Source organism: Colossoma macropomum, unplaced genomic scaffold, assembly GCF_904425465.1.
Source record: "Colossoma macropomum unplaced genomic scaffold, Colossoma_macropomum, whole genome shotgun sequence".
Classification (NCBI taxonomy): domain Eukaryota; kingdom Metazoa; phylum Chordata; class Actinopteri; order Characiformes; family Serrasalmidae; genus Colossoma; species Colossoma macropomum.
In genome coordinates, this window is record NW_023494787.1 from 5,942,650 (window position 1) to 5,965,436 (window position 22,787).

A 22,787-nucleotide genomic window follows, 5' to 3' on the forward strand; every position below is an offset into this window, starting at 1 on the left:
AAATCACATCATTTTTTCTTTTGGTAAACATTAAAAATGGGTCTCACAGACCTGAACACCACACAAGGGTTAATCCTAATGGTCTCCCCTTTTTCCACAGGGGAGCTTTCTGTTTATTTTATTTTCATTATGTCCCTCGCTGTTTCTTCTCTTTTTGAAAAATGAGTCATAAAATAAGCAGTTTGTGTTTTATACAGTTATTCTTATCTCATTATCTGCATGCTGTTGTTCTTCTAACCATGATGGATTGTTGTGTTTAGCTTTACCAGTTCAGTCTATCTCTGTCACACAGTTAATAGTAAGTGTGTCCTGCATTGGGTTTCCCACTGGAACAGTCTAAAGTTGCCTATAGCTTGTGATGCTGATACCAAAAGCTGGTCATTATTGCTGCATCATTGATGATATTTTCCATACAATACAGCAGATCAACACTGACCTATTTTATTCGCCAGTCAGTCGAGCTCTAAACAGTACCATACAGCGTCAGAAACCACATAATCAAGTCTATTATAGATCCTGAGCAACTCCATACAGTTTGAGGCGAGTGTGAAAACATGTGTTCACTGATTAACCATGTTTGGGTGCACGTATACGTACGTATCTACTACACTATGAGTGTAACAGATGCAGAAGAGCAGACAGTGGAGAATAAAACACTGCAGCAAATATTCCTGTGTGTCTAAACTGCAGCCGTCCCTCTGTTTCTGCTGCAGAGAGATCTGATCCTGTTAGAGGTGGAGATGCGTGAAGCACACATCCATACACCCATACACCCATACACCCCAAAACTGTGTGAGTGTCTGTGTGTGTGTGTATATGTATATATAGCTGTTGTTGGAAAAAAACTCGTATGTCCAAAATAATAACTTTACAGGAGAAGAAAATAACTTACTTTACTTTTAATGTAAGTCAATGGAACCAGAATTTTTCCCAAGTCATTTTCGGTCATTTCTTTTTGTCAATTCATCATGAAATTTACGTACAATGTAAAGGGCAACAGGTACTTTCAAATTATGTCAAAAAACTGAAAAAGATCAAAAATTGAGATATGAGGTTTTCTTCTGACATATATATATATATATATATATATATATATATATATATATATATATATATGTGAGAGAGAGAGAGAAAGAGAGAACATTATTATTATTACTATATGTAGCTGCTTACATATATATATATATATATATATATATATATATATATATATATATATATATAGGTCAATACCCTGTGTCCCAACACTGTATAAAAAACAAACGTGTATGTGTAAACGTGCGAGGGGGCTCAGACTGTCGGTGCCGCAGTGTGACCAAATCCCTCCTGCACAGTGTAGCTCCATTCTGCTCACGGGGCTAAAAGAATGTAGGTCAGACACCTCACAAACACAGCCCCGGTGGTTCGGTTCACACAGACACAGACGGATGGACATGCGGCCTGTCCAGGCGGAGTGACCCTATTAAACCATGCAGAAACTCTGCGCTGCTGGTCCATTCTGCCAGTACGTGTATATACGAGCGCGTGTGTGTTCCATCAGGTGAGATGGGGGTGATCCTAAATCCGCTCTAACACAGGCAATGTGACCTACAGCTCAAAGAAAAGGACGAGTTACAGGCCCAGCGTGGGACATGAATTAATCTGCATTCATTGGCATTGTATGCAGTGTGAATTCTTCTGTTTGTTTTCATGAATTTTTAGGACAAAAGGTGCCCTGACTATGTAGGAAAACTTGCTAAAGTGCTTCAAATTAAAGCTCCCCAGTTCACACAGTCCAAAGCCGCCCATTTTAAATTCACTGTCTTTGTGAAAAACAGCACATTTACATTAATTTGAATATTCAGTCTACAGCAGTTTAGCCCAGCCCATTCACAGTGAAGTTATAAGGAGTGTTTGAGTCTGGACTGTTTTTTGAATGAGGCGCAATCAGAACTCATTTACATATATCAGTCATACATCAGTCTTAAAGGCACAGTCACAAAAGTGGCCTGTTTAATTCTACGGGATAAAGAGAGGTTGGAAAATCGACATTGGAAAAATGAAATATTAACATTTTTTGCACATAAAACCACACAAATGTTAATGTCTTGGGGAAAGAATAATAAAAGAATTTTGCAGCACAAAAGCAAATTAGTGAAATCACAGGATAAGATTAGGATTAGGCTTAGGAAATTCTCACTACATGCGTTTCCTCTTATTTGCTGCAGTAACAGCCTCTACTCTTCAGGGAAGGCTTTATACTACATGTTGGAACATTGCTGGATTTGATTGAGCATTAGTGAGGTCAGGTACTGATGTAGGATGATCAGTTCTGGATCACTCAAACTCACCCCAAAGGTACTGGATGGAGCTCCATCACTCCACAGCCCAATGCTGGGGGGCTTTATATCCCTCTAGCCCACACTTGGCATTGAGTATAGTGACCTTAGGCTCATGTGCAGCTGCTCCAGAGCGTCCCATTCTACTGGTCAATTCTTTTATATGGAGGTTATATTAGCTGCCTTTGTCAGCAGTCAGTGCACCTTAAAGTAGCTGAGTTCACTCATTAGAAGGGCTGTCTGGATATTTTTAGACGTGCAGTGCAGGTACATATACGTATATCTATGTTGTACTCACAGTTTCTATAGGTATCCGTTTCTGCACCTTGAAGTGTTTCTTCGGCTCTAGTCTGTAGATGTGTTTATCTGTGATGAGTAGAGCTCTGTCCTTTGTGTTGTTGAACCAGTTCAGCTACAGAGAGAGAGAGAGAGAGAGAGAGAGAGAGAGAGAGGATGCTGTAAAACCCCTTTATGTTGATATTTGTTCTTCTCACTCTTTCTACACTGCTGCATTTCTATAATTCATTCTAATTCTATTCTGCTCTTCTTACATATTTCTAACTAAATCTTTCGTAATTGAAACAGAGAGTTTTTAAATCTCTACGTTTGATCATGTCATTTGATAACTTCATCATGAGGCTTTGCTAGTATTGTAACCATATTAGTATAAAAATGTTAATATATTAAACATAATAAAGCCTACAATTCAAAAGATCTGAGAGAAAGAGCAAGAGAGAAAACGAGAAACAGGAGGCGTGAGGTAAAGACAGAGAGGAAGAGTGAGAGACAGTGAGGATGAGAGAGAGAGAAAGAGAGCGAGCGAGAGAGAGAGGGAGTGACAGAGACAGAGGGAGAGGGAGAGAAGTGCTGAAAGTCACAGGACCTGCAGGTGTTACTCAGAACACTCAGAGGGAAGTTGTAAATTGCAAAATAAAAGTGTGAATAATAGTTTTACTGATGAAGGAATAAAAAATATTTAAATATTTAAAGCATTGTATATATATATATATATATATATATATATGATGGTGGACATAGATACTTCTTCACCAGTTTCTTTGTTGAACCTTTTGGACCAATGTTTTTCAGCGTTAATTTATGCCTCCATCCTGAATGATTCAGTGTCTTTGTGTTCCTTTTTTTACATTTGCAGTTACAGTTGTTTGTACAGACACTTGTGGTTCCTTCAGTTGTTAGGAAATTGCTACAAAGGAGAAACTGAACTTGTGGAGATCCACAATTTTTGTTCTGAGGTCTTGGCTGAGTTGCTTGATTTTCCCAAATTATCATGGGCAAAAAGGCACTGTCTCTAAGGTGGGCCCTTAAATAGGACAACTAAATACAGCTGCACTCCTAATTATGACAGCTGGCCAGTTGGATAAAGGTTTAAAAAGTAATCAAATTCTGGAATCTTGAGTACAACAGTAAACTTGTTCTTAAGCTTTTGACCCACTGGAAATGTGCTATTGGGAATTAAAGACTAAATAAATCTGACTCTAATCGATTGTTTTAAAATGACTTCTGATGTAAACACAGTAGATACCTGACTTGCCAAAAGAAATGTATTTAAGTGACCCTTATTAGTCCCACAATGGGGAAATTTCACCTCCCCAAGTTGGCAAGTCGTGGGCTAGAGGTTAAGGAACCAGACTTGTGACCGGAAGGTCACCGCTTCGATGAGCTGAGTTTGATATAAGTCTTAAAGGCACAGTAACAAAAATAGCCTGTTTAATGGATGCAGTGAGTTTGATGGAAAGCCTGTTTAAGGGAAAAAGAGGTTGGAAAAATGGTAATGTAAAAATTAATTATGACTATTTTTGGTACATAAATGTTATGTGGACCTTTAAAAGGAAAATGTAGGTTATGTAACACAGAGAGAGAGAGAGAGAGAGAGAGAGAGAGTGAGAGAGAGAAAGAGAGAGAGTTTGGTACAGAATTAGTGAAAGAGGGAAAGAGAGAAAGTGCACGAGTGAGAGAGAAAGGGTGAGGAAGAGAGAGACAGCGTGAAAGTACAACACACAAAGAACACAAAAGGACAGAGAGAAAGTGAGAAAGTGATAGAGAGTGAAGTCTGTACATTTGCAAAATGAGTTATCTTGGTGAGAGAGAGAGAGAGAGAGAGAGAGAGAGAGAGAGAGAGGGACAGAGAGAGCTTTTCTACCATTCTGACGAATCCAGAGAAGAGGACCTGACTGTACTGGTCTTTGTTCTTCAGCTCTTTGGTGATTCGCACAAAATTGGAGCTGGTTAAAGGACAGTCTCTGGCCTGCAAACAAAAACAAATACAGTGCACTTACATACTGTACTGTTCAACACTCTGAGATCTTCCTTGATTTATTTAATTTCCAGTAAAAACAATCGTTATGTACATATTAATATTCAATATAAGATAATCCATAAACAAGGAAGGCAAAAGAAAATAAGTGAGAAAACAGTGTTTCCAAAACTGGAGTTCAAAAACGGATTAAGCTACACAGAAAATGGGGCGCCTAACCACCACCTGGAAGACCTGATAGTAACCAGGCCCTTTGGTGACGTGTACAATACAGCGCAATAGTCTATTTAATTTCCAGGCGGAGCGGCATTCAAGGCAAGTTATTCATTTTTAGGAGATATTTCTGTTATCGTCTAGTTCTAAGATAACACACTTGCACAAGGAAGAAGAAAGTCAAAGAAAAACAGGAGTTTCCAGAACTGGAGTTCAAAAACTGATTAAAAGCTACAGAGAAAATATGCCTCCTAACAACCACCTGGAAGACCTGTTAGACACCAGAACTGCCCCCATCAGATAAACAGCACTTAAAGCTTTCATCTTGGAGAGAGAGGAGAAAATCAAGCTGCTTCAGATCTGAAAACATCCACAGGTGTTTCTGTCCATCCTTCCACTGTGAGAAGACGACTCAGCGCTGTGGGTCTGAAAGGATGTGTAGCTGTCAAGAAGAACCTCACTGAGAAAAGGAGACGGACACACCAAACAAAGAAGCTGAACGATGGACTGACCACCCCAGAGTCCAGACCTCAACACCACTGAATGTGTTTGATTACTTCAGAAAATGATCAACCAGCTTCTAAGACTGAACTTTGGAGGCGTGTCTGCAGATTCTTTGAGGGACTGAAAGTGAGTCTCCTGTAAAGAATGGAACCTGTAATGAAGATATACATACACACATGTATGTATGTATATATATATATATATTGTTGTTGTTTTGTTGTTCCTCAAACTGGTTCAGAGCCCTGTTTAATATCGCTGTTTACCCCTTTTAAGCGTAGTTATTATTACTATTAATTAGGTTGTCAAACAATTCAAATCATTAGTTGTGATTAATCACATCACAATTTAAATATTTTTTTTGCAGTTGGACACAAAGTCGCTGGTCACTTTAAACATTCCACCTTGGCAAATTCCCACCAGGAATACATGGTATGATTTTAGCCCATTTTTAAACACACACACAATCACAACCACCTCCTCAATATGGGTGGACACACGTAGGCTAACAAAACAGAGGCGAAAAAGTCAACATTTTCTACTAAAGTCTGTCTATGCCAACTTTACTCTGTTTGACTGAATAGAACTGTGAGATATAAACGTGAATACTTTTTTTTGTACACATTGTCCTACTGCACTGCCTGGTTTAGCTTCAGTGCACAGTGTTAGCATCGCTGTTCAGTTCCTCGGCACGGACTGAGCATTTTCGTACAGTGTGAGTATATAAATCATAAACATTGTCTGTACGATGGTATTACTGCACTACAGAGACTGTTGTTGAAAGAGACAGGTAAGGATCAAAATTATGAAATGTACTTTACTGACAGATGTACAGAAACGCTTTTCTGACAAAAACCGCTCATCTCCAGCAGCGCTACTCGATCAATGATAACTAATGTAGCATAGCTAGCTAATGCATATCATTTGAAATCAGCTAGATTTGAAAACTTTGAACAAACTGTTAAGGTATATTGCACTTATTCATGCCAACAACTACTTAATTCTACATAGCTTACTCAGTATAGTATTGTATTTGGTATTGGGGAGTGCTAAAAATTATGTACACGTGCTCGTTCTGAAAAAAAAAAAAATCAATGCATCCCTAGTATAAATCAGAAATATCATACATACAGTCAAGGATTCATCTCCTCTGTGATTGTAGCTTCTCTCTTTTGTTAGTCTGCTGCTTGTTGATGTTTTTTTCTTTGTGCAAATATATTTTCATTCATTTCAAATCATAAAAATATCTCCACTTCTATTTATAAACTCAAATTTGGTATGGATTGAAAGATCTGAACATTCTCCGCTAGTTTCAATGAGCTACAAGCCAGAAATAATTAAAGGAAATGTAAGAAGAGGCGTTTCAAAGCGGATATGCCATGGGGGAGGATTAAAGAATGTGGCTTTACTGCAACATGAATATGCATGGTGCATGTGTTTAACTCGCTATATGAACATCTGACTCACTGAGGGCACCTGACAGCTTCAAAGCAGCCCTGATTCATCTGTCTCGATCAGCGTAACCTGCGGTGACAGGAGGGAGGAAATATTTCACATTACGAAAGCTTCCTGCATAGAAGAAAGTAAAAAATAAGTTCCTCAGCAGGGAATGAACTCAACTAGGACATTTTTTTTGCACATTTTAGTGATTTTACTGAGCACTAAATGAGAACAGAAACAGATTACAGTTCTGTAAACTTACTATTAGAGCCTGAATGAGCTCAGGATTTAAAGCCAGCCAGATTACTAAGCTAAAAAAAAGTAAGTACATTGAAAAGCATCACCTGTGTTGAGTAATATATATGAAGTAAATGCATTATTTCTCAGCAGGGCTGTGTGGCACCGAGTTCAAAAATGCATCTGACTACGCTAATGAACCAGGAATGTAGCTACTGTTTAAAACGCTACACACAACCGTGTCTAAAACTGCTGCTGAAGGTGTGAAGCGCATCCTCAAGGACGCTCTTTCAATAGCCCTCTATTCACACTCCTGCAGAGAGAATTAGACAGAGTGAAGAGGCTTTAGACTGAAATTCAATAAGGTGCTGCTTTAGCTGCCTCGCGCACAGCCAGCAACGTCAGTGGCATAAGATGAAACAAAACAATCCAGCCGTTAAAATGAGTGATAACACGAGACCAGGAGCTAAAACACAGGCCCAACGGAGTTTACGTTTCAGCCGCACTTTTCAAAACAGCATGACGCAGGAAGAAGGTCGAGGTGTTTTTCACATGAAGCCCTTCATAAATACAGTAGGAGTCAAAAGTTTGGGCACCGCAGACTGAATGTGTTCTGTTTTCAACCGTAAAGACGTTTTCATCTAAAGCATTATGGCTTAAATTCTTTTAATTAGCTTATTAGGCGAATATAAATAGTAAAATTAATGTCTATTAAAAGAAATGGCTCTTTCCAGATCAGCTGACTGAGCTCAGGCTCCCAAAACAGCTCTTCACTTACAGTTATTTATCCAAAATTAGGTAAACATTTTAAAAATGTGGATATTCGAATAGCAAAAAATTTTTCAAACAAATGTCCCTACTATGAATAGACGTGTCCAAACCTCTGAATGGTACTGTAGGTCAGAGATCTTAGAGCTAAGTGGCAAACTGGGACTAGAGGCGTTTTTTACTGAACGCACTGATGTACCCCAACATCCACCTAATCTAGACTAATCTAGACCCTTTCCTACATCAACCATAGACTGACCATGCATCCCTTACCATCACTGCACATCTGCACTTTAAATTGTTTAACTACATAAATGCTGCTATAAGACCTCAATCTTTCTGTACAGTTTGTAAGCTCCCTGGACAAAAAAATTGTCACCTTACATGTTTAAGGTGGTAGTAAATTCAGGCTCCTGCAGATGGTGCTGCACAAGGGTGATCAGGCTATAAATACCTGCGAGGTGTGTGACAGGATTCATGGATTGAGAAAAGGTGGTACAGTGCAGTGAATGTCTCATTCGATGTGTGAAATATGGGTCACAAAGCAGATGTTAATGATTGGCAAGAAGGAGTGATTGCATTTGGGCAGCCAAAGCCACAGTGTGAGGGAAGTAGCTGAATTTGCAGATGTATCGAAGCATACGGGTCAAAGCATACGGGTCAACCAGCAGTGGCAAAAACCCTAGTCTACAGGAAATTCTCATCAGAATTGTTCTTGAAAGACGAAACTGACGGACAGGGATCGTCAGCTTGTTTCACAGCTTGTGAATTAAAGTCGATTCGCTTCCAGGCAAGAATTGCTTCAAGAAGACAATGCAGGTTCTTCACAACCAATTTCTGAAAGAACGCTCCACGGTGAACTGCATACCATGAACATATGGAGCAGCGCTGCATGCGAGAGGCCTTTGCTCACTTCTGCTCACAAAGTTGCCCGGTTACAGTGGACGAAGACACAGAAACTGGACTGTTCATGACTGGAAACGCGTTATCTGGTCAGAAGAATCTTGTTTCTGCCTGTATGTGAATGATGCTCAGCGTCGTGTTCATCGTAGAACTCAGGAAGCCTTCAATAAGGACTGCAAGCAATGTGGTTCAAGCTATAGGAGCTCTGTGATATTCTGGGGGTGCTTTAATTACGCGGAAATGGGTTCTTTGGTTGAGGTGACAGTAAATTCGAACCACAGTGCCTACATTGAGCTGCTGGACAACCAGGTTTTGCCCTTTGCTCATCATCTTACCGAGGAACATAACATTCCTATCGCTGTGTGAAATTAATGTCTATTAAAACTTTTAGGATGTTTTGATTTCTGTGGAAAAGCTGTCTACAAGTTGCATAATATTGCAATCTGTGATCACTAAAGTCTAACAGAACACAACAGAATGATGGCTGGCCAGAGGTTTTACGAATGGCCTCTATTTAGAATTTAGAAGATTTCTACCAGATTTTCTTTTGGACTTAAATTTAGGACAACAAACTTACTTTTTATTACACACTTCTGTAACCTAAGAAAAGCTCAACCAGTTTGCACTGAAGTCCCTATAGCTACTAAATAATAACCCTTAGTATGTAATAAGCCTGAGATTTTAAGGGGTTAAGACAACTAATCCAAAAGTAATCAGATTGCATTACTTTTATACGGTAATCCCTTGCATTGAGTTCCAGATTATAATTTTTTAAAGGTAAACAGTAATCTGTACCTGCCTGAATACATTTTTAAAGTAACCGTCCCAACACCTGGAGGCTTGTAACAGACATTAACATACATTCAAGCATGTATCAGTTTTACAGTGAGTCCTTTAGTAAAGAGTCCTGACACAGAGCTGCCGCCGCTGTTTTCCATTCCTAACAACCACCCGAAATTTGATTAGACTATGGCTTGTATTAAAAGTCAGTGATTTTCACTGAAAACTAGTCCCACTGTAAATTAAAACATGTTTAGTTGATTCCTCTGTCAGTTCCTTATTATGCTGATAGTTAATCTAAAGGCCTAATGACTGTGTATACCTAGATACCACAGATAAAACAATTCTGATTGGCTAATTTCCTTTTGGGTGTTTAAAGATTATATCCCTTTTATTTCCAACCAAAATGTAATTATGTAATAATGTATTAATAGCAAATTAATATAGTAATGTAGTAATGCATTACTGCAATACTTGCTAAGTTTAAATACAATACGCATGATGATTTTATTAAATAGAAATTCACCACAAATAACAGTTTCTGGGAATCAGCAGGGCTTCTCTGATGGTCCCCCACTGTCATAGCTACCCAACTATCAAATTAAATTGATCTATTCTCACATTTCAGGATGCATGGATGATGCACGGGAGTGTCTGAAGTTAAGAGAATAAAGAGTTTACAGAAGCTGATGTTAAGCAGGAGACAGTGACCAGGCTCAGCTGTGTGTCATTAAGGAGCTTCCTGGCTACAGCTGTGGCTCCTAACAACTAGATCTGAGTCAGCTGCCCTAAACAAGCCCCTTTATACACTCAACTACACACTGTCATTGGATCAATTCCAGTAATGAGTCGTGGATAAGATCCATTAACCCACTGACCCGGTCACCACCAGTCATGTGGACAACAACACTGGTCTTTTTCCTGGTTAAATGAGTTTAGTTAACTCAAAAAAAGTTGCTGTATGCAGCTACCCTACTGCAGTGTTACTCTATGCGCCATAGCTGGTTAGAATTTTCACCTCACATAAAATATGATCTGTACAGGCTCCTATTTTCTGTACCTGTAGTCTGCAAGTTTCTCAGAGAGTAGTTTCACAGAACTAACAGAGCTGGGAAAATAGGCCACAGTGTCCTGAAGGCAGCTGCACCAGTAGAGAGTTTGTGCAGAAGCACCACTGCATCTGCAGGGTTATGACTGAATGTGGACGGAGGGTTTAGTAACCACACAGGTCAGACTTACGGCCAACTTAAGAGAGTTAAGGGTTTTGTCACTCAACGTAGCCAAGAATGGTCTACTTTGGCAACATGGTTTCTTAATTACTGTTATAGGGAACAGTGCTAGATAATTACTATTCCTTATGGAAAATCAACAGCGCTATGTATCACTAATCACTATTACAGGGAACACTACTAAAAGGAACTAAAATGGTCGTTAATCACTATTACAGGGAACAGAAATGGTCCCTAATCACTATTACAGGGAACAGAAATGGTCCCTAATCACTATTACAGGGAACAGAAATGGTCCCTAATCACTATTTTACAGGGAACACTACTATAAGGAGCAGAAATGGCCAATAATCACTACTACAGGGAACAGAAATGGTCCCTAATCACTATTACAGGGAACACTACTATAAGGAACAGAAATGGTCAATAATCACTATTACAGGGAACAGAAATGGTCCCTAATCACTATAACAGCGAACACTATTATAAGGAATAGAAATGGTCCCTAACCACTTCTCTATAGTAGAAAATTAGGAACACCATGTAGAATACTATTACAGGGAACATAAACGTTCCCTAATCTTTATTATTGGGAACAGAAATGGTGGTGGTATGGGACCATTTCTGTTCCCAATATTATTGGGAATATAAATGGTCCCTAATTACTATTTTTTTGGGGGAAACTATTATAGGGGAACAGAAATAGTCATGAATCACTATCCCCCAAATTAAGAGTACTATACTGAACTTTATTATAGGGCACTGGAAGGGTTCCTAATCACTCTTTCCCATCAGAGTATCTGAGCGGTGCGGAGTGACGTGATTTTCGCTTTTGCTTTACTTTTCAGTAAGTCGGAGCAACTGTGTTCTCTCTTGCTCTGAAATCACTCCAGTATCGCTACATCCTGCAAGTCAGACAGTCCTTTTTTCCCCACTGACTCCACTCTGCTCACATGCTCTGTAGCCCATTTCCTGTAAAACTGGGAGCCCATATAGATACTATAATAAGGAAGATAATTAGTGATTAATGTACGCTAATGTTATATGAGTTCGCTCATCACTCTGCCACAGTAGAGACATTCTACTGCATAAACAGAGCATTATGGCTGCTCGGGTGGTTCGCTGTCGTGTGCACTCTGGGGAGTGCTCTGGACTTTCTGCTATTATTTCAGATGGCAGGAAAAAATGGCACAGTCTCAAAATAGTGTGCTATATAGTGCATAGGGTGTTTGCACAAAGTGCTGATACACTCACGTTGGCCAGGTAGTCTCTCTCCCAGGCCCGGTTAAAGCCCCAGTCCACTCTCTCTCCACTCAGAGCTCCCAGAGCCGCAACCTTCGCTCTGACCTCCGCCATGTCTGAGGGAGGAATGTTCTTGACGATCTGCCTCGCCCTCCACCTAGAGAGAGAGAGAGAGAAAAAGAGAGAGAGAGAGAGAGAGAGAGAGAGAAAAGAGAGAGAGAGAGAGAGAGAGAGAGAGAGAGAGAGAGAGAGAGAGAAAAAGAGAGAGAGATAGAGAGAGGGAGAATGAGAAAATTTTAGAGTCCAGTGGCTGGTTGCTGTGCGTAAGTTCAAATGTTGGCTGGTTGTAACGTAAGTGTTTACTAAGTTCAGGTTTATGCAACACTAAATCAAAACAAGCTGCACCACACAAACTAGTTTTAATGTTGAGCTTAGTAGATATTAAATATTGTTATCTCCCCCTGAGAAGGCGGAAGTGTTGGGGAAACCATCAGAAACCACATAGAAAGACCAAAAAGACCAAAAACATGACTTTCTAAGCGCTGTACGCTGTGATTTCACTCACAGCTCTAATCATCGCGCTGGTTTAAACTCTGAGCATGAAGCTAAACACCCACAGCTCCAGCTCAGTGAGACTCAGCAGCCCAAACGGCTAAACTGAGGCTGCTGAGGAGGTCAGGGAACCAGCCTTGTGACCAGAAGCTGATCGGTTCGATACCCAGAGCCAACAGTACGTGACTGAAGTGCCCCTGACCAAGGCACCTAACCCCCAACTGCTCCCTGGGCACTGTGAATAGGGCTGCCCACCGCTCCAGGCAAGTGAGCTCACTGCCCCCTAGTGTGTGTGTTCACTAGCGTGTACATGGTGTTTTTACTGCATGGTTGGGTCAAAATGCAGAGGTGAAATTTCCCCGTTGTGGGACTAATAAGGGTCACTTAACTTAAGGGCAGCTGCTGTCGCGTTTCCATGGCAGCAGGTTTACTGATTAGTACCGAGCAGGTTATCGTCATGTTAAAGCGACGAACGCATTAGTTAGTTGTTACTAGTTAAGACACAACTTACGGATTTGTGGTCCAACCAAATTTAGTATAAAGGATAGTCTGGAACTAACTAGTGTAACTAAAGACTCAGTAAAGACTTTAAGCCCACTTAAGTATAAACTTATGCAAACCTGGTGCAACTCAGTCCAGGTGAACAGGGAGCAGCATGCATGGTAATGCTCCAGTGAGTGAGTACATTTAAGGATAAAGCAGTTATGCTAATGTCCTGTAGACTGAACTGGCCCTTGGCTTTGTACCTGCGGTGGAGGTGCTGTGTGATTTTGTGGAACTGCATTAGAGCAGCAGGAGGAGTCGGCCACTCCACGCTTTTCCCATAGTCGGACATGTTCCTGACGTTAGCGAAGCGTCTCTCCACCTCCCAGAAATGAGCCTTCACTTTATAGCGCTTGTAGCAGCCCATGATTTTGTAAATCGCCCGCATCTGTCTGCACCGCATCCGCGCCAAAGCACCGCGCCACACCTGCAGAGAGAGAGAGGGAGAGGATGGAGTGATGAAGACACTCAGAAAAGGGCAGATCATTAATTCGGTTCATCTGACCAGGCTTTAGTACTGGATTAAATTAGTACAAGATAAAAGAAGAGTGGGTGATATGGCAAAAATATAACATCACCATGCATTTAAATTCCTCTACAGTTATTACTGCCAGACTGTAAAAACTACACACACTGCAGATTCATGCTGGATTAAAATCACTCCACAATTATTACCGTCAGACTGTAAAACTACACACTGCAGATTCATACTGGATTAAAATCGCTCCACAATTATTACCGTCAGACCGTAAAACTACACACTGCAGATTCATACTGGATTAAAATCGCTCCACAATTATTACCGTCAGACCGTAAAACTACACACACTGCAGATTCATACTGGATTAAAATCGCTCCACAATTATTACCGTCAGACCGTAAAACTACACACACTGCAGATTCATACTGGATTAAAATCTTTGAGTATTTCTTCACTCCAGTAGTGATTTAGTGTAAAGTTGTCTCAGTAGATAAGTAATAAGTAAGTCTATAAAATGAGGCCTCACTGTGAAGCAAAGCAGCAAAGGAGAAAAGAAAGAAGGGACTTTCTAAGAGTGGAAATGAAAGATGAAGGTGCACTAGTCAGAGAAAGGGGGAGGGATAAAAATAAAGATGGCTGGAGGGGAGAATCTAGAGCAAGAAAGAGGATGAGAGAAAGGGAAAAAGAGGGAGATAGAGAGAGACAGAGAAAGACAGAGACCCTATAACTAGCACATTCACTGAAAAAGTAAATAAAAGGTGTATTTTAGTGATTTTAAGCAAGTCTTTTTGTTCTGTTCAGCATATTAGTGGTGGTGTCCGAGGGGGGTGGTTTAAAGTGAATTTACACAACCAGTCTAAAGTTTGGACACATCTACTCATTGTTTTGCAATTTAAAGTAATAAACATGACACAATTCTGAAATTGTTCATGCAGAATTACTCCACTCAGAAACATTGACCTTGATGATAAAATGATCACAGGTAGATAATGATTATGATTTTATTTAGATCATCATTGTCATATGTGCCTTAGAAACAGCTTTCAAATCTTCAAGCCCCATGTGTCAAACACAAGGCCTGTGGACCAAGTCAGACGCGTGACACAGTCCTATTTGGCCTATTTGGATTCTTAGTAGCCCGTTTCACCCTGAGATGCACTACAGTCCCCAGCATGCACAGCAACACAGTGTGTGCTCTGACCCCCAGCAAATAGACAGTTTTAAAAAAATACATAAAACAATTTGTTTTTATTTAGAATTATTTATTTTATTATAGTGAATTATTATTTTTGAATAAGTATTCAATGCCTATTTCAAAAATGTGGAGGTGCTGTGTCCTTCACTCTGTTCTCCTACATGGCCTGCTGTTAGTATGTGTGTCTGTGTGTGTGTGAGGGTGGGGACAGGCTGCTGACTGGCTACAGCTGCTAAAGGAGAACTCTACGCTGGACACTCACGATATTTTAAACATCTGGTATTTTTACGTAAACTGTTATGGCTGTATTGATTTAATAAAACAATAATGTGGTGGGTCCACCAGACCACTGAGTAACAAACACATTAACACCACACAAGAGGTAATACAGCCCTTTTAGTGGTTGAGTTTGACACCCCTGCTTTAAGCAATAAGTCTTTAGCTCAAATTATCTTTACAATTTTGAAAAAAAACATGCATTTTAGAGTGTCCGAACTTTGACTAGCAGTGTTTATACAGTATTTAAACAATGGATGCAGCATCATCATCTGAAGGGAAAGAGAGTCCGTTCAGAATAAAGCAGACAAGATACAAAGTCTGTTTGGACACAAAGCACAACCAAACTACAGCAATTAGGAGTATAAAAAGAGAATATTTTACAGGAGAGACCCAAAACAGAAACAGACCCTGACTGTGGTCAGAAACTGTCCAATCATGAATCAGGTAGAGGGAAATAATAAACTGGACTAGTCAGTATGTGGTGATATTAATAAAGTGCACTAGAGAGAGAGAGAGAGAGAGAGAGAGAGAGAGAGAGAGAGAGAGAGCAGAAAAACAGTGAAAAAGAGAGAGGAGAGAAACTGCGAGAGAGAGAGAGAATGCAGATAAACAGAGAGAGAGAGATAGATAGAGAGAGGAGAGAGTCAGAGAGATAGCAGAGAAACTGCAAGAGAGTGAGAAAGAATGCAGATAAACAGAGAAAGTGAAGAGAGAGAGAGAAAGCAGAGAAAGAGAGAGAGAGAAATTTAAGAAACAGAGAGAAAAAGAACGAAAGAGAGAGAGTGAAAGAGAAAGAGAAAAAAGAGCAAAGAAGAGAAAAGAGAAATGAAATAAGGAGAAAGAAAGAATGAAAGAAGACAATGAGAGAAAAACAAAGACAGTAAAGGGGGAGAAAACAAAGGAAGAGAAAGAAGAGAAAGCAAGAAGAAGAAAGGAGAAAGTAAAGAAAGAGGAGTGACAGAGAAACTGAGAGAGAGAGAGAAATAGAGGATGAGGCTCAGAATCAGTGACCGAGCATGTATCGGGCTGTCAGACTGGACGGACGGACGGACAGTCAGCGGCTGGCGTTTCTGAAGTCGGTCCTCTGCTCTGCAGTGCCGCCTGTGTCTTTGTGAGTTTGGACTAAAGTCATGCTCCACTTTAGGCCGGCTGTGTTAAGTGGGTCAGAGCTGAAAGCAGGGCAGCTCACACTGCGGATGAATAATTGAGCGTAATGTAATAATAATCAGCCAATCACACTCATTGAAATGAAGCTATCATCAACCACACTCTGTTCAGCCTCCGCACCGGAATGAAACCATCAATCAGGACCGCAGCTGTGGATACGCTCAGGGAATCCTCAGATTTCCTCAAACAACGATGCCTACAGTATAGCTGACCTTTCAACATGTCTTTTAACCCCTTAAACTCTAATGCTTTACATGTGGGTCCACAGTTCAGTTCCTCACTCTCATAACTACAAAGCTCACACATTAGTGTCATAGTACATTCTACATAATTCATATAATTCATACTGAATAATACACAGTAGGTATAGAATAGTAGATACTGAATAATTCAGAGTAGATACTGAATAATTCATAGTAGATACTGAATAATTCATAGTAAATACTGAAAAATTCAGAGTACATGCGGAGTAATTCAGAGTAGATACTGAATAATTCATAGTAGATACTGAATAATTCATAGTAAATACTGAAGAATTCAGAGTACATACAGAGTAATTCAGGGTAGATACTGAATAATTTATAGTAGATGTGGAATAATTCATAGTAGATACTGAATAATTCATAGTAGATACTGAATAATTCAGAGTAGATATGGAATAATTCATAGTAGATACAGAATAATTCACAGTAGATACTGAATACTTTATAGTGGGTACTAAATAATTCCTAGTAAGTACTGAATAATTCACAGTAGATACTGAATACTTTATAGTGGATACTGAATAAATCATAATTCCTAATTCAAAATTATTTATCAAATAGCAAATAATTCATAGCATTTACTGAATAACACATAGCAGACAATGAATACTGAATACGTAATAAGTGGTTACTGAAAAGCTCAAATTAGATGCTGAAGATGCTCTTAATTGAATCATTGGGCACAGAGCGGAACTCTCTGGGGGGGGGGGTTCACCCACCAAAAAACACTACCTAAAAAGGGTGAACTCTTCAGACACGCTAATTAAGCTGAAAAGTACACGATTAACAACAACCAACACATTCACACATCTCAACATCACAAACAACAACATTTAACACATTAAACTTAACTAAGCCACATTGCAGAGAGGCGAAGAGCATCTTAGGAGTCATGTACGTGCTCCTTTTTGTTCTCCCAATTGGCCCAAACCTTAAGTCCAGTGGCGCCGCCACAATAGCTAGTGCACTACCTAGCATACCTGCTATCTGAAAATGCTAGCCAACTGTTTCAAACTGTGTCGTCTCTTTCCTTAAACCACTGCATTTACTGCATTTACCTCGGCAATCTGTCCATCAGACTGAAGGTTTGTCTTTGATGAAAGGCTTGTTATTTGATTCGTATTGAACCTGACGCCACTGTGAGCTGCAGGTGAACAGCATGTAATGGTGATCTGCACATAATTGTAGCAAAACTGACACGCAAAGTCACGTGCAAGGATATAAACAGAGGGATTTATTCATTTACCGCATTGAGGTTGGCAGACTGAATCAGCTCAATTTCACAATTTTAAAAATTTCGACTCTGATTCGCAAGTCATTTCTGAGTGAGTCAGAGTCACTGACTCAAGTCCCAGACTCTGGTTGCTACTGTTGCTAGATTGGACAAGCTACATAACACTAGCAACATTCCCATTGAATCTATTGAGAAATCAAAGCACACAATGTTGAGTTTCCAGTTTAAAATGCTACATTGAAGCTAACGTTGAAGCTAACCTAAACTAGACAGGTTGTAAATGTCTATGGATTAGCCACCGTGCTAACGTTAGCTTGATTACATAACAAAAAAAATGACACTATCACATACATACAAAATAAATATCATTTGATTGGCCTGTAAAGCTTGTCCAACCTACAAGTAGCTATGAAATAATGCACTCATTGGCTGAGCTGGTCAACTTATAGTAGTTATTGGGTAATTTACAGTGGTTAATGAATAATATGTCTTAAGATTAATAGCTCTGCAGTTTAATAAGTCTCTGCAGATTACTAAGTCTGCAGTTTAACTAAAAAGTTGGACAATTTGGTCAGTAGAGGTTGCTGAAATGGGTTCAGGAGGTCCAGCAGAAACAAGCAAAGGCCCTGAAAAAGTAGCATAATTACATACAGTCATCGTCAAAAAACATAGTTGCACCCAGAAGGAATCAACCAACAGGAATGAAACTTGGTGGGTAGGTTTGACATTGTGAGACATGCGAATGATTTAAGGTTCACGCTCGGCCGTGCATGTGGCGTGGCGTAAGCAAGGACGGCCTTATCGCTGTACCTGACTGACTATATAGGTTTGTCCCGTTGCGCGTTTTCCTTTCTGACTCGATAGTGTTGGTAGCATCCGACAGCGTCTGCCTCGAAGAACAGTTCGAAAGCAATTCGAGCAGTTGGAAGAGTTCAAGAGGGGTCGCATCGTACGGCCCCGAGAAGCGGGATGGTCTTATCAACGTATTGTGGGCCATACCGGTTCATGCGGATATTACCATAACACGGTTGGTGGCAGTGGCGAGAAGAAGGATGCACCAGCGACATGAAGGATCTGGGAGACCTACACAAACCAACGGATTGTCCGACACGCATGGAGTGACCCACCAGCCATTCAGCATGCAGTGATGCCCTCCCTGAGTCATCCTCTTAGTGCCAGCACCATTGGCAGACGGCTGCACGACGCAGGACTACATGCATGCAGACCGGTGGTCTTTGGTGTTCATTACAGGCACTTTGACATCCTAAAGTTACGTCCTGCAACCAGTGGCCCTACCTTTTCCGAGCGCATGCATTATTCCAACAGGACGATGTTCGTCTGCAAACTGCTGCCGTCTCAAGAGCTTGTCTTGAAGACATAGAGACTATGCCATGGCCAGTCGCATTGCCAGACCCATCCCAGATTAAAAATGTGTGGAATGCTACTGGACGTGCTATCAACACATGACCCCTACTGCAAAATCTGCAGGAACTGCGTGAGAATATTCAGGCTGCATGGGATGGATTATCACAGAATCATTTATTGTTCCTGGTAACCTTTATCTTCCTTCCGAATAGCATTGCAATCCGACACTTCCTTCTGGGTGCAACTATGTTTTTTGCCGATGAGCGTATAAGTACCCTCAGATCTACTTCTGAAGACACAAAGTGAATGTAAATCAGCCAGGCTTGATTTAGGGAGGGCACCCAGAGAGAACCAACTGACTGAAATGACAAGAAAGCAAGAGACAGAACGAAGAAAAAGGACAGTGACGGCTCCTGAGAGAAATGCCGGAAACCCCCCTGAGGGCAGAAAAACTGGAAATGAGAAAGAATAACATGGAGAGTTAAAGAGAGAGGAAGAGACAGACAGAGGAAAAAAGAGCGTCCGTCACCTTCTGCAGGAAGAGGACGAGGATGGGGATGAGTGCGGCTCTCTCCTGCTCCAGAGTGAACAGCGAGCGCGGCGTTCGCACAAACAGCTTCGTGTGTCCGTATGCTACGTCCCCCTCAAAGCCGTGCTGGACAACGATGGCCTCCACGGCCTCTCGGTCACTGCTCATCAGGTGATTGGGCCAGGTGTACTCACACGTCATCTTGTACCTGTACGAGGGAGACGGCGAAAGGAAGGATAACCAAAAGTACTGTGGCTAATTCAGGGCATGCTAATCTTGCAAAGCTAACTAACAGCAGCAGAAGAAAAAACAGCCTGCATTTTCCGGAATAGTTTGGCAGGAATTCAATTTTAGACCATTTTCCTTTCAGTCCACAAGTAGTCAATCAGTGAAAATGTTCAGCATCTGAAGTTTCTTATTTAGTTTTTTTCAGTGGAGCTATGAGGCTAATAGAGCTAACAACAAGAGGAGCTTACAAGAACTCCCTCCATTTTTATACACAGGTAAATCCATGCAAAACCAACAATGATCTCCAAACTACATTGGTGTCAGCATTTGGTAATCAGTGTCAGGTGACAAACTGATATTTCAAAAGTAATCATTTATAAGAACTTGCCCCATTTTCCATAACAATAATTATTTAAAAAAGGTCAGTTCACTTGTACAGAAGCATTTACATGGTTTGTCCATAATAACAAGTTATTTACATTTGTTTTCTCGAGATCTCGTGATATTTGTCATTATCATGACAAAGCAAATGTTTGCTTGCGATCTTGAATTGTTTATATCATCACCACAAAACGAACATTGTTTGATCGAGATAACAATATCAAGATATTGTTATGTCATGATAATGCCATAAATATGATCTCAAGAAAATAACACTCATTGTGCAGTGATGATACAAATAAACTGAAATCTTGATAAAACAAAGGGCTTCCATAGAAAGGACAGTAAAAAATCTGTTTCTGGTAGCAGTTAATTTTGCTTTGTGCCGATTTCATCCAGAACTTTAACACCATTAATGTAAATCTCAAAATTGTTCATGTTCCTAAAATAAAGTGCGTTTCACAAAATTCTGGAGCGAAACGCAGCATCATCGCAGTAACAGTCCAGACTGGACTCATTTGTGTATTTGGGTTACACTACCCAGCATTACTAACCAATACAGCCCAGGGTTATTATGTGGAATTTTAGTTTTTAGTTTAGTTTTTTCTTTTTATTTAGTTTTTCATCTTGGTTTCTGATTCAGTTCCATTTCAGTTAGTTTTAAGGGTGCTTTAATAGTTTTAGTTTAGTTTTTATTTCAGTTTTAGTTTTTAGCATTATGATGAATCTGATAAGTGTAGAATAAAAACAACACAGCAGTCGGCTGAGCTCAGCTCGGCTCCAGCTTTCCTTAAAAACAGCCGAACACAGAAATAATCCACTCCTAACTTTCATTCACACACTGGAAAAAAATTGAACCTAACTTTTTTTTCTCAGCAATTTTATTTCATTTTAGTTAGTTTTGCAGTGGACATTATAGTTTCCATTTAGTCTTTGTGTTTTTCTGAAAACTGTAGTTTTTATTTTTATTACAGTTAACAAGCATATTTTTCACTGCTTGTTTTGATTTTAGTAATAGTTTTAGTTAACCATAATAACTCTGATACATCCACCTCGTTAAACACTAGATACTCATTTAACACTGACATTTAAAAAGCCAAAGGCGGGTTGGCTCGATTTTCATCACCCGTTTCTTCTGAAAACCGGTTGAATTCATTTAGTGTCAGCAGCCACATAATCTATTAGAGTCTATTAGAGGTTACTTATCAACTAACTAACAACAGGATATGAGGCAAGTGTGGGATGATTCAGACAAGCCGTTTGATGCTAACTGGTGTACATGAGCTCCCATTACTTGTTAGCTACATTAGCTTCGTAGCTCCAGTGCAAAACTAAAAAAGCAAACTTCAGACCAAACATGTTTCGGCTGATCGACGACATTAAGGGTGAAAGAGAAAACTTTACTTTATATTTACTTTTTTACTTTTTATTTACTTTTTTTACTGTTTACTTTTTATTTTATTTGAACTCTTTTTTTAGTGCAAAAATGTGGCTATTCCTGATGTTTTATCTGCTCTTCTTCTCCTCTTCTATTTACCAATATAAACTGCACTCCGATAATAAAAGAAGACTCCTGCATCTTTTATGCAGTGATAGGAAACACAGTAGTACACAGAAAGATCCAATTCTATGTGCCAGTTCATGGCCATGAGTGCGCTGTATGTCTTCTGGCTGCAGATTCAAACCAGTTAAGGGAACATCTGCAAATTCTCAAAATGGACTGTTGGCAAGACACTCGGTTCCATAAGGTTGAACAGTTTTGGATCAATTATTAAAAAAGTGAAATCCATCAACGTTAACCCAACTTGATTGAACCCAGATTGTATTCTGGATTGCTTGGTGTGTAAGTGGAGGAGTGTGTGACCTTCTGACCTCTGCAGGAAGCGTTCGTAGGGTTGTCTGTAGGCAAAGCCAGCTCTGCGCACCCGGACGTTCTCCAGCAGGCCTAGGTATGCCACCTGGTGTCTACAGCGTGCGTCATCGAACAGCATGGGGGACTTCACCTCGTTGGGCTTTACACACCGCACATAGTATGGCTCCTGCAAAACACACAGCATGTCATAAAAATAAAACAGAATAATGATAACAATGATCTTTATTTGTGTTTTTTATTCACGATGTGAGTGAATTATCTGCTACTGTCATCATATCTTCATCAGTGTAATGTTGATTTTACATTTGAGACCTAAAAATCGAGCTGGACCTCCTTTCTGAGTTTTTGTGATGTATGACGTGGTCAGAAAAAATGTTTATATTCGACTTAGTAATACTACTTCGTTCAATTTTAACAAAAAATCTTACGTAGTGTAGCTTTATTTACCTTTTTGAGTATATTTACTAAAGTACTTTTTAAATACTAAAGTATTTTTTGAGACTTTGACTTCCACTTGACTACATTTAAAAGTAAAACGTTCTATGTTTCACATCACTACTTTCTAAACAAATGTGCTAGTTACTCTGAAGTGAGAGAAAACTGGATTTTCTAATATAGCAGTAAAAAAAAGAACAAATATATTATATATGTGTATTTTTCCTGATTGATTAAAAATCCCAGTTTTCTGTCACACTTTCAAACTGAAGCAAACTAGTCATAGGACACCTTATTCTAAACACTTCCCCTAAATACCGAGTGAAATATTGAAAATATAACTTGTTACTGTAATG

The 22,787-nt window shown here is 39.8% G+C and overlaps 1 protein-coding gene across 1 annotated transcript in view; it reads right to left on the reverse strand.

The window, feature by feature from the left end:
* Positions 1–22,787, reverse strand: part of myo1g (myosin IG) — a 95,333-nt gene that overhangs the window by 29,192 nt on the left and 43,354 nt on the right. Inside the window, exons 15-20 of the mRNA XM_036565959.1 lie at positions 21,996–22,162; positions 19,515–19,722; positions 13,205–13,428; positions 11,919–12,063; positions 4,480–4,584; positions 2,617–2,730 (exon numbers count right to left, since the gene is read on the reverse strand). Coding sequence (XP_036421852.1) covers positions 2,617–2,730; positions 4,480–4,584; positions 11,919–12,063; positions 13,205–13,428; positions 19,515–19,722; positions 21,996–22,162 — 963 coding nt within the window. The remainder of the gene's footprint in view (positions 1–2,616; positions 2,731–4,479; positions 4,585–11,918; positions 12,064–13,204; positions 13,429–19,514; positions 19,723–21,995; positions 22,163–22,787) is intronic.